At 56.8% G+C, this 10,798-nt stretch overlaps 2 protein-coding genes across 4 annotated transcripts; both read right to left on the bottom strand.

Moving 5' to 3' along the window:
• Window positions 1-224: 224 nt before the first annotated feature.
• Window positions 225-3,319, bottom strand: DNASE2 (deoxyribonuclease 2, lysosomal). 2 transcript variants are annotated; one of them, XM_045774584.1, is made up of 7 exons: window positions 3,189-3,319; window positions 2,406-2,519; window positions 2,110-2,287; window positions 1,942-2,020; window positions 1,468-1,632; window positions 1,181-1,378; window positions 225-772 (listed from the first exon to the last, which is right to left on the bottom strand). In XM_045774584.1, the coding sequence occupies exons 2-7, from the start codon at window positions 2,498-2,500 to the stop codon at window positions 354-356; spliced, it is 1,134 nt and encodes a 377-aa protein (XP_045630540.1). In that variant the 5' UTR covers window positions 2,501-2,519; window positions 3,189-3,319; the 3' UTR covers window positions 225-353. The 2 variants fall into 2 exon arrangements, with proteins under 2 accessions (XP_045630540.1, XP_087723367.1); XM_087867241.1 differs by lacking the exon at window positions 3,189-3,319 and having other exon boundaries at window positions 2,406-3,168.
• A 112-nt stretch (window positions 3,320-3,431) lies between these two features.
• KLF1 (KLF transcription factor 1) lies at window positions 3,432-7,012 on the bottom strand. 2 transcript variants are annotated; one of them, XM_087867240.1, is made up of 3 exons: window positions 6,840-7,012; window positions 5,237-6,131; window positions 3,432-4,049 (listed from the first exon to the last, which is right to left on the bottom strand). In XM_087867240.1, exons 1-3 carry the CDS (start codon window positions 6,924-6,926, stop codon window positions 3,874-3,876), a joined length of 1,158 nt encoding a protein of 385 aa, XP_087723366.1. In that variant the 5' UTR covers window positions 6,927-7,012; the 3' UTR covers window positions 3,432-3,873. The 2 variants fall into 2 exon arrangements, with proteins under 2 accessions (XP_087723366.1, XP_045630541.1); XM_045774585.2 differs by having other exon boundaries at window positions 5,237-6,083; window positions 6,840-7,010.
• Between the last annotated feature and the right edge of the window lie 3,786 nt (window positions 7,013-10,798).

The raw sequence follows: 10,798 nt of genomic DNA, 5'->3' as shown, positions 1-10,798 counted from the left end.
CCTGGCGGGGCAAGACATTGTGTTTCTGCCCCCCTGCCTGTGTGCGTCTTGAGGCCTGATTACCATCAAAAAGGGAGGTGAGTCTCAGGTGGACCCTTCCTTGTGGTCCCACTTCGGGTCTCACTTAGGCACCACCTGTCCCCAGACCTTCACGGAGAGAAGAAGGGCTGTAATGTTGTCTGGAGTCCCAGGGTCCACTTGAAGAAAAAAGGTTAACAGCCCCATCCACCAATTTCCTTTTATTTCTCAACAGTCCGGAGTCAGGTATGTGATTCTTGTTTTGCAAATGAGTAGACTGAGTCACAAGTTAAGGCACATAATTAAGGTCACACAATTAGGCATTAAGCTGGGGTTCAAGCTGAAGTCCCAAGTGTCTTCTGAGCCTTAGCTCTTACATGCTCTGCTGGAGCTCTTCCTGGAGAGAAGGTTCTGTTCTCCCCACAGGGCTCCCAGGCCTTCACCAGAGGCTGGAAGGACTTCCAGAGGGTTGGTAACCGGGCACATAATGTGCCCCCACCCCGCTGCTCCTCTCTGAGGTTCCGATTCATGTCACCCACACAGGCCCAGGGCCCTTTTGGGGCTACACACCACTTGGAGTGGTCTTCTGTGGAACTGAAGGCTGGCCCAGCTGGTTCAGGGAAAGCTATCTGGGTCACATCCAGCACATGCTGGACCCCGGAGCAGTTGGAGGGTAGGATGCCAGGAGAGTTTTGCCAGAACTGGACCTGCAAATTATTGCCAAGGGCTTCTGCCAACCATCCAGAGTACAGGTCTGTGGAGGATGGGAAAAGGGCATGGACAGGGTCAGGGTCATTGCTAGGGCCACTTCCCCTTTCTGAGCTCAGTTTCCTCAGTTGTCAATTCTTGGAAACACAGGGAATGACAATGTTAAAACTAATAGCCCTTACCAAATGCTTTAAATGCATCACTTCATAACAATCCTTTAAAGTAGATCAATGTCCCCATTTCTCAGATGGGTTAAACTGAGGTTCTGGTTAAATCCCATGTCACGTAGCCAGAAACCAGTATGTGACCCCAGGTCTGCTAGTTGTCTACCTCTCATTTGATTGTGGCTCTCAAAGAGTACTAGTCCTTATTCCTGACCTGCCCTTAGCCATGGACACACCAGACACCCCCTCTGCAGAAAAAGAGCTTTGCAACCCTCAATCTCAGAACTCACCATCTCCAAATTTTCCAAATTTGGCAAAGCTCTGGAAGGTGTCCCCTGCCTTGGATGTGAGTGTTACACTGCTGTTCCAGGGGCCCTGGAGAACATGGTGGCCCTCGACCACGTCCTCCAGGTAGGGGACTTTCTGAGCGAAGGCCTCATCTAGCTTGTAGTCATACACTAGGGGGTAGGTGTAGGTCAGCTGTCTGCCTGGAGAGCAAGGATAGAGAAAATGAGGGACTATTCCACATTCTGGCCTGGGAGTCAGGGAATCACTTCGCCTCCCTGTCCACACTCACCAATCTTCCCGAACTGAGTGAGGGGAAAAGACACACAGAGCAGGGTCTGCCCGAACGTTTGGGCATTAGAAGGCCAGCTGTATGCAGCAGAGGAGGCAGGTGGAGGGAACTGTGGAACACTGTGGACCAGCCAGAAGCCCCCTTCTTGGTCCAGGAGCAGCACACCTGAACCAGAAGTCAGGGATCAGGAGGACTGCTCCAGGCATCCCATCAAGCATGTGTGCCACCAGGAACACCCTCCGTTTGCAGGGGGCCTGGAGAAGGGGTGGGCAGTGTCGAAAGCACTGCTGAGTTCAGTTTCTGCAGCTGTCAATTCTCATAGTCAAGAAGAAAAACAATATTAATATAATGAGGAAGCAGATGTCCAGAGTCCGACAGAGCCCCACCCCCCCAATCCCTGGGCAGGGCGGGGGTTAGCTGGGGAAAATGCATAGTTAAAGCAAAGCCCTTCCCCAGCCTCAGTCCAGGACTCACCCTTTGTGTGGCCCCGGCTGGCAACGTCCTGAGCCCCACTGGGTTTAGGTGGCTGGTCATTGTATAGTAAGAAGGCGAGCTGGGGGGAGATGGATGGAGCAACTTGAAATTTCCTCCCAGGCTGGGCCCTAGAGTCTCATCCCAGGTTCAGCCCAGGCACCCCTTCACCTGGCTGGTGTTCTGGTACAGCGGCAGCAGGCTGCGGCCCACGGCCCCCGCCGAGCTGTTGATGGACTCCGCGCCGTCTCGCCAGCCCCCTGAGTCCTTATCCATGTACTTGTATCGCAGTCCTCTCTGCGTCGCATCCCCGGGCCCGCTCTGGGCTGGCAGCTTGTAGACGACGAACCTTTAAGTTGAGGAATGGGAGAAATTGAGGGAGGGGAAGAGAGGGAACCCCAGGCTTCACCTAATTGCGGAGTCCCCCCAGGCCGACCCCGGAGGATGATCAACGCCTGCTCACTCACCAGTCCACGGGCTTCCCCGAGTCCCCGTAGCAGGACAGGGTCCTTACAGGGACCCACAGCAGCGCGGCCAGTAGCAGCGGGCTCAGCGTGGCCATGGCACTTGGGTCGAGGAATCTGTGTTGGGATCCGGGGCGTCAGGTCACGAGGTGGGCCCGGCCGGTCCCTAGGGGACTTTCACTTCCCCAGACAAGCGTGGGAACCCCAGCCGGAACCTCACGAGGATGGAGACTGCCCGCGAGACAGAGAGGCTGAGATTTGAAAGTCAGTTCTGGGCCCTCCGGGGGCGGGGTTCCTTTCTGACGGTCCCTCCCCTCAGATACCGCCTCCCACTTCCGGCGGACTCAACTCTCCATATACTCCACCCACAGGTCCGGCTCAGGCCACGCCTCCTATGACCACATGGTTCCCCTCCCCCGCCTCCGACTGCTTTGCCGGCCAATCATAGCTCGCATCTCTCCGCTAGGCCCCGCCTCCGTCTCTTTCTTCTTCAGCTCGGCTCAAACCGCTGTCTTCTGCTAGTACCCCGCTCCTCCGGCTCCGGGCTTAAATGCGGATTTGGATTTTTTCCTTTCCTGTCTTACAACCTGAAGTCTAACTCTTGTGATCTATGCTCTTTTAAGGGGCGCTTGTGCTCCTGATTCTCCTTTTCATTTCATATGTTTTCCTGGGGCTCCCTGAGCTGGTCTAGGGGATATTTTGGATCGTGTCACGGTGGAGGGTGATGGGGCTCTGGGGCCGGGCTGAGGGCTCTTACACCGAGGGAGACGGTCCCAGTGACTGTACCTGGGGTTAAGGCAGGAGACAAGGACGATTTAGCCTAGTCTTGGGATGTGGTGGGGAGGGGCGCCAAAGCCTGCAGTGCCAAGAGGGGTCGCTTAAGTTTACATGAGGGTGTGAAGGTGTGTACGGTCCCCAATCTCACCCCTGACAGTGAAACGTCCTCCCATCTTTCAGCACCCAAACCCCACAAAGTCAGGCCAACGCTGAACCTTTATCTGGGAGGGGCATTGGTACAGGACCCATAACTATTCGCGGCAGATCCAGCCACTATGCAGAGCTTTATTAGTCACAGTGTGAAAGCCCCCTTCTAGGCCCAGGGTCTCTGGGAAGCCTCACCCCACAACCACTCCCACTGCCCAGGGCCTCTTGTAAGCTGGTCTGAGGGTCCAGCTTTCTGAGGTTCTCTCTGTCCGAAATGTCTGAGTGTCCAACTAAATCCGTTTATTTGGAGGTCTGTCTCAGTCTCTCGGTATCTGTGTGACCATTGGATGTCTCTGAGACTGAGGACGTGCGGGAGCTTTGGTTGGAGGCTCCCCCAGGTCCGTCTATGGGCCAGTCCTTGATCTTTGGGGGGATCTGTGGGGCCGCGAATCCAGGAGAGGGTCCATCCGAGGGAAAACCACCCTGTGTGGATCTGCTCTTGTTCTATCCCCAACCCCCAGGAAGGGTCCAAGTGTTGGGGCAGGGCTCAAAGATGACGCTTCATGTGCAGGGCCAGGTGATCGGAGCGTGAAAAAGCGCGTGGGCAGAGCTGGCAGCGGAAGGGGCGCTGTCCAGTGTGCTTCCGGTAGTGGCGGGTCAGTTCGTCTGAGCGCGCAAACCTCCAGCCGCAGCCGTCCCACGTGCAGGCGTAGGGCTTCTCCCCTGGGGGGTGAGGAAGCCTTGAGCGCCACTCTCCGCCCCACCCCTCCCCCGTCTGCCTCTGAATCTGGCCGCACTCCTTTGCTCAGCCTTGGTCGGTACCAGGGTGAGGCAAGTGAGGCGCCTAGCGCGCAAAATGTAGGGAGGCGCGCACTCTCAGGGGAAGGCCCTGATTCTGCAGCCACGTCCGGCCTCTGCGACCTCGACCTCTCTTCTGTACCTGCATTTGGCGCCAAACCCGTTCTCATTTTCTGGACTCAAGTCGTGTCCCCTACCCCACTGGCTTCATTTCCTGTTCCCTATTACCCTGCCCCTGAGTCCTGAAGCCATCCCCACCTTCGTCCTTTGGCTTGGCTCCCTGTTTCAGCCCCTCCCTTGTACCAGGGGACCCTCCAGCTGCTGCCCAATTCTGCCCTTCCCCCCAGCCCTCCTCTTCCTCGCCTTGGCCCTTGAGCCTTGAAATCCAGGCCCCCGGTGATTGTTTTCTCCCCCAGGCTATTCCTGGCCTCCTCCCTGCGTCTCTGCATAGTAATGTACACAGGGCCCTACCCTCTGTGGGGACTCCTAAATTTAGGCCTCACCCTTCCTCCTTCCCCCAGCCTCTATTCCACAGCCCCGCCCCCGTTTTAGGATCCCTGGGACCCGGCTTCTCCTCCTATGCCCATCCTCCTTTCCAAGCTATTTCCTCCATCCTGCTGGACCTGCCTCCGCAGCATCTGGGCTCCGGAAACTGACTCGGGCCCTGCCTCTACTCCTGCGTGCCGCCACGCCCCCTACCGTCTGGCTCCGCCTCCCTGGTAAGCAAACCCTGCTTTATACTCTTGGCCGCCTAACTCTGCTCTCCGCTTGCCCCGACCCTGGCATTCCAAGCTCGTCCCCTCTCCGCAGTCCCTCCTCTAGCCCGCCCCCTTTGTCCCAGGCCAGGCTTTCTGCTCTTCAGCCTTTCCCCTGCCCAGGTCTTACCCGTCGGTTCCCTGAAAAGCTCCTCAGGTTCCCTAGGTTGTCCCCACCCGCCTCCCGCAATGCTGCCTGTCCGGCTCCCGAGATCCCAGGCCGGCTCCCAGCTCCCTCTGCCCTGCCCGTGGCTCCGAAATTCTGCTTTAGCTCCGCCACTTGCTCGGGTTTTCCAGCTCCCCAGCCATTCCCTGCTCCTGAGGCCCATCCTCCAGCCGCGCGCCCCGCTCCCTCACCTGTGTGCGTGCGCAGATGAGCCTTCAGGTGTGAGCTCTTGGTGTAGCTCTTCCCACAGCCCGGGTGCGTGCATGTGTGCGCCGCCTGCCTCTTGCGCGCCCACGATCGCCGGCTGCGTTTGGATGGCGCGGCGTCTGCGATCCCTCCCGGGTCTCCTGCGGTCCCCCGGAGTCCTGCACCCGCCGTCCCGGGTCCCAGACAACTCAAGAAAGAGGGGGGTGATGTGGGGCGGGGCGGAGGCGCCGGGAGCCCGCGGAAGAGCTGGAAGTGCCCTTGGTACTGCGGCACCGGGTACAGCGCTGGGTACCCGGACAGCAGCCCGTAGGGGGCGCCTGGCGCCGTGGGCACTGAAAGCCCTGTCCGCGAGAAGTAGCTGCCGGCGGAGCCCGCACCTGGCCCGGGGTACACGGGCTGCAGCGGCAGTGCCTTGGGCTCGGGGGCTGGGCCCAGGGCTGAGCCCACGAAGGCGTCCGAGGCCGGGGCTCTTGGAGCCGGGCGTGCCCAGCCCGCGTGCTCCTCGGGACCCAAGAGCCCAGCCACCAGCCCCGAGCCGCCCACATACGGCCTGGGAGTCTCGGGTGGCGGCGGCGGCGGCAGCGGCGGCGGCGGGAATTGCACCCCGGAGCACTCGCCTGGCGCCAAAGCGCAGGCTTGGGGCGCGCCGCCTGGCTCTGGGCAGGAGAAATTGGTGAGAAGGAGATCCAGATCCCAGGCGGTGGCCGAGTCCCTCTCGTCGTCTTCGTCCTCCCTGGGCGCCTCTTGCGACTCGGGCCTCACGTGGAGGGGCAGCCCGGTGGGATCAGGGGGACCCGGACCCAAGTCCTGCACCTCCTCAGAGCGCCACCACTGGGGAGGGAGCCGGTAACGTGAGGCTTCGGCGGACACCAGGGTACCCTGCCCAGAGATGGAGGGGGCTGGATGCCCTGATGGGGGCGGGCTGGCCAGAGGCTCTGGAAAGGGGTCTGGTTTGCTTGTCTGTCATGTCAGTCTGTCCCCCTCCCTTACACTGCACACTCCCTCCAGCCCCCCCCCTAAGTTCAGGGACAGAGGTCGATGGGTCTGGCTGGAGACCCAAGATAAGACTGACATTATCTGGAGCCACACTCAGGCATGGGGGAAGGGGTGGCAGAGCTAGGCATGGAAGGCTGGGTGGGGGGCAGCCTTGCCTCAGTTTCCCCCCGACTCTCCCTCTCCTTCCCTGTCCCCCCCAAAAATTAATTCCCAAGATTAAATTCCTGCATTTGCTGTTTCCCCCTGATATCTGGGGTTGTCTTACTGCCGACTGCTGCATTGTTCAGCTTCAAACCTCCCTCAGGGTTTTCTTTTCTTTCTTTCTTTGTCTTTTTAAAGTAAGCTCTATGCCCAACATGGGGCTTGAACTCATGACCCTGAGATCAAGAGTTGCATGCTCTACCAACTGAGCAAGTCAGGTGCCCCTCCAAGCCTTGGTTTCATATGACAAGAAGAGGTCCTTAGACCAAGTTCAGACCCCTGTCCTGGACTGAGGACCCCCAGCCTTGGGTAAGATGCAGACAAGAACCCCCAAGCCCTAACCACAGCCCAGGACCCCAGCCAGCCCACCTACACCCCGCCTGGCCCCACCTTGAGAAAGTCCTCCTGCGTGTCCGGGAAGGGGCCCAGGGTGGTCAGCGTGCTGATGGAGGGCAAGGCGGTCTCAGCCGCGGCCATGGCCGGCTGGTGCCCACCCTGGGCCTTAGGCCTCCTCTCCCTCTGTGGCCTCGTGGGCTCTGAGACACCAATGGCCCCTTGGAGGGCTCCTCTCTGCCCTCAGCTGATTGGCTGCAGCCCCTGATAAGAGGCAGGCAAGGCGGGGGTCACCGTTTCTGGGGAAGAGACCTCATCTCAGCCTGTTTAGGGGCTGGGCCCTAAGGACTGACCCTGTATCTAAAGCCAAGTCAGATGTTCAGGGGCTGGGGGTTCAGAGGTTGAGGGTTCGGGTGTCGGGTAAAGGGAGGCACTGAGTCCCCACAAAAGAAGAGACTTGGGGACCTACTTTTAGTTACCTTCCTATAGAAGTGGTGACAGACAGAATGGGGATCCTGGGAAGGGGCTCTGAGACCCCCTTTCCTGTGACCGGGGCCCTGTAGCTCTCCCCCTCCCCAATAAACAGCAGCGACCATGCCGATGGCGGGACTTGGCACGAAGTCCCTGCCAAGCCAAGCATTATCAGACACCCCAGATGTTGGAGGCTGCTATCAGGTGGGGGCTCAGAACAGCCGAAGCTCTGTTCCCGATGAGTGGGAGGGTTGGGGGCTGGGGCTTCACGTTAGGTTGGTTTGAAAGTGCCTGGATTGTGGGTTCCCAGGGTCTGAGCCCAGTGCCGGGAGGAGCCCCTCCCAATCAGCCGCCACTGTGACCACGGACCCTCTGGGGGGTGCTGCGTGGAGGTGCAGCTGCTGTGACCACGGCGGCTCTGGTGTGAAGGGGCTGGGGCAGAGGAAGTGACCCTCTCTCCTGGGTGGAACGGGCCGGTTGGATCAGGCCACAGGAAGTGCCTGATGATGTGCAGGAGACCCTCCCCAGCCCCTGCTCTGGGCCTGGCTACTGTTTGATTTCTGCCCCGCATGGGGGAGGAATCCAAGCTTCTACAGCAGGGACCTCCACTGTGGTGCCCTGGGAGCCCAGGGGGATGCTACGGACACATCACAGACACCTGGTTCATGGTCATATCCACAAGCAATCAGCAGTTACATAGTGACACGGACTCCTGGGCCCTCAGTCACACAGATCATATAGTCCCTGCACATGGAATCGTGTGTTTGCATGTCATATAGACCACACACAGACACCCAATTCCCAGGCACAAAAACACAGCTATACACGACATCGGTTACACAGTGATATAGTCACACAATCTCGCAGACTTAGAACTCATAATCACACAGACAGGGACCGACACAGTCACACACTTACAGAAACACCCACAACCACAGTGACATGATCGAGCCACAACCAGACGGCCGCACAGAGACTCTTGGGTATGTTGGCACCGAACTCTGAAAGATGCAGTTACAAAACCCCTGTGAAACGCAGATGTGGCCTCCACACACAAAAGCCTCAAACACAGCAGCCCACAGCCACTCACAAACACACGTTGATGCAGTAATGCACACAGCAATACGTCAGACACAAGCACTCATGGCACCACATAAAGCCTACGACCTTACATGTTCACACCCTCTGCCACTGTCACAGCTTGTAATTGGTCACGCAGTCGCACGGCTACCAGGGCCCAACCACAGGGGGCACGCCAGTCAAAGACAGACGACCCTGCCGGCATGGCCTCAAACCTCAGATAGTGAAAAGCACGCACCCTGCCCAGACAGACACACAGCCACAGACGCAGCGTCAGTCGGTGCATCACAGACGCATCACACAAAAAGGCAAAATATGAGTGGCGCCACGAGGGGAGGGGGAAGCAAGGAGTATAAAAGCCAGCTCAGGGCACCCACTAAGATGGTCATGTAGAGAGAAATTGGAATCCCGTAAACTGCTGGTGGGAATGGAAGATGTAGCTACTGTGGAAAAGTCTGATGATTCTTCCAGAAGTTAATCAGAAAGTTGGACAAGAGTTACCATATGACCCAGCAATTCCACTCCTAGGCATATGCCCCAAAGAATTGAAAACAGGTATTCAGGGATGCCTGGGTGGCTCCGTAGGTTAAGGATCTGTCTTTGGCTTAGGTCATGATTCCAGAGTCCTGGGATCGAGCCCCGCATCAGGCTCCTTGCTCAGCAGGGAGCCTGCTTCTCCCTCTGCCTGCTGCTCCCCCTGCTTGCTCTCTCTCTCCCTCTTTCTGATGAATAAGTAGATAAAATCTTTAAAAAACAACAACCCAGGTATTCAAAGGAATACTTGTACACTAAGTTCACAGCAGCATTAGTTAACAATAGTTAAGAGGTAGAAACACCTCAAACGTCCATGAACAGATGAATGGATAAACACAATGTGGTCCATCCATACAGTGAAATATTATTCAGCCGTAAAAAGGAATAAAGTTCTAAATACATAATCACATGGGTGAACTTCAAAAACATGCTAAGTGAAAGAAGCCAGTCACGAAAGATCACACATATGAGTCCATTTAATATCCAGGAGAATCCATACAGACAAAAAGATTAGTGGTTGCCAGGAGCAGAGGGAGGAGGAATGGGGAGTGACTGGGTAGAAGGTTTCCTTTTGGGGTGATGGAAATGTTCTGGAACTAGATAGAGGTGGTGGTTGCACAATGTCATGAATGCTAGATGCCACTGAATTGTTCACTTTAAAATGGTTCGTTTATGTTATGTGAATTTCGCCTCAATAAAACTAGTGGGTTCCTGGAGAGGAAAGCAGAGTCTCTCTTGGGGACAGATCTCCTTGGTTTGGGAGGAGGCACTAAACAGGCCTGTGTGGCTCTACAGTGGGAGGCAAGAAGATAAGGCTCCGGAGAGAGGCGGGGCATTTGGCTGGAAGCCTTTGTCCCCTAGGAGCCTGTGGCCAGGAGGGACGATGGACTTTCCAGGGTGGCAAGGCCTGAATCTCAGTTTGGGTTTCCTAGTGTGGATACTGACGTCACCCTTGACACCCACACCTGCTTCAGGGTAGGGAACTTTGGGGAAAGGAAGGGGGTTGGGGAGAGAGGCCACTGGCTGCAGGAGAAGGGAGGTGACCAGAAGAATGAGAGCCATGCAGAATCAGGGACATTTCACGGTGGCGATGGACTCCCTAATGTGTGAGGAGGAGGGCTCGAACTGTTTTACATAGATGTGAAGGGCAAGGAGGGCCCAGAAAGTGGGAGGGTCTAGGCACTTGGGGACATGCAGGCCAGTGATCACATTCAGAACACAATCCCGCTGTTACTCCCATCACACTCATGCAGAGGTGGTATGTGGGGTAGAACATGATGCACACAATTAGCCAGAATGTCGATGTGGGAAAACGTGTTCCTGGTGGGCAGGGAGGGGCCCGGCCTGGGAACCAGGCCTGGATCCCAATACTGATCCCTGCTCTGCACTTGGCCTACTGTAACCTGGAGCAAGATCATTCTGCTTTCTGGGCCTTACTTTCCCCACCTGGGAAAAGGCCATGCCATGCTAGACATGTGCCGTTTAGATACAGAGATGGCCAAGCACAGTGCACCCAGATTCAAATGTACATCACACAAATGCTCATCAAAGTGACCTAGGTGAGCCTAGCCACTCACTCAGACCTGCGCTCGTGTCACAGTCACAGTCCTGTCCAAGTGCACATACAGCAAATCACACTGACACATGGAGGTACACAACCACACAGACATACATACAAATATCCAGTCATGTCGTCACAAAAATAATAGCCACACCTAGAGAGAAAACCACCACAACACAGAATCATTCTTACAGACACACGATCGCACGGAATACCATTACACAAACTTACAACTGCACAGACAAGAAATCACGAAGACGTTCACGCACACTGCCACAACCACAGTTACGGTGGCACGTAACCACCCACACAGTCAACCGCCCCACAACGTCGTTGGCACACCCACAAACAGATGCATAGTCCGGCACAA

The sequence above is a fragment of the Ursus americanus genome, chromosome 14 (assembly GCF_024610735.1).
Source record: "Ursus americanus isolate L20-20 chromosome 14, mUrsAme1.1.p, whole genome shotgun sequence".
In the NCBI taxonomy this organism is placed as follows: domain Eukaryota; kingdom Metazoa; phylum Chordata; class Mammalia; order Carnivora; family Ursidae; genus Ursus; species Ursus americanus.
Note: the sequence above shows the minus strand (reverse complement) of the source record. Positions and strands in the feature narration are given on the sequence as shown.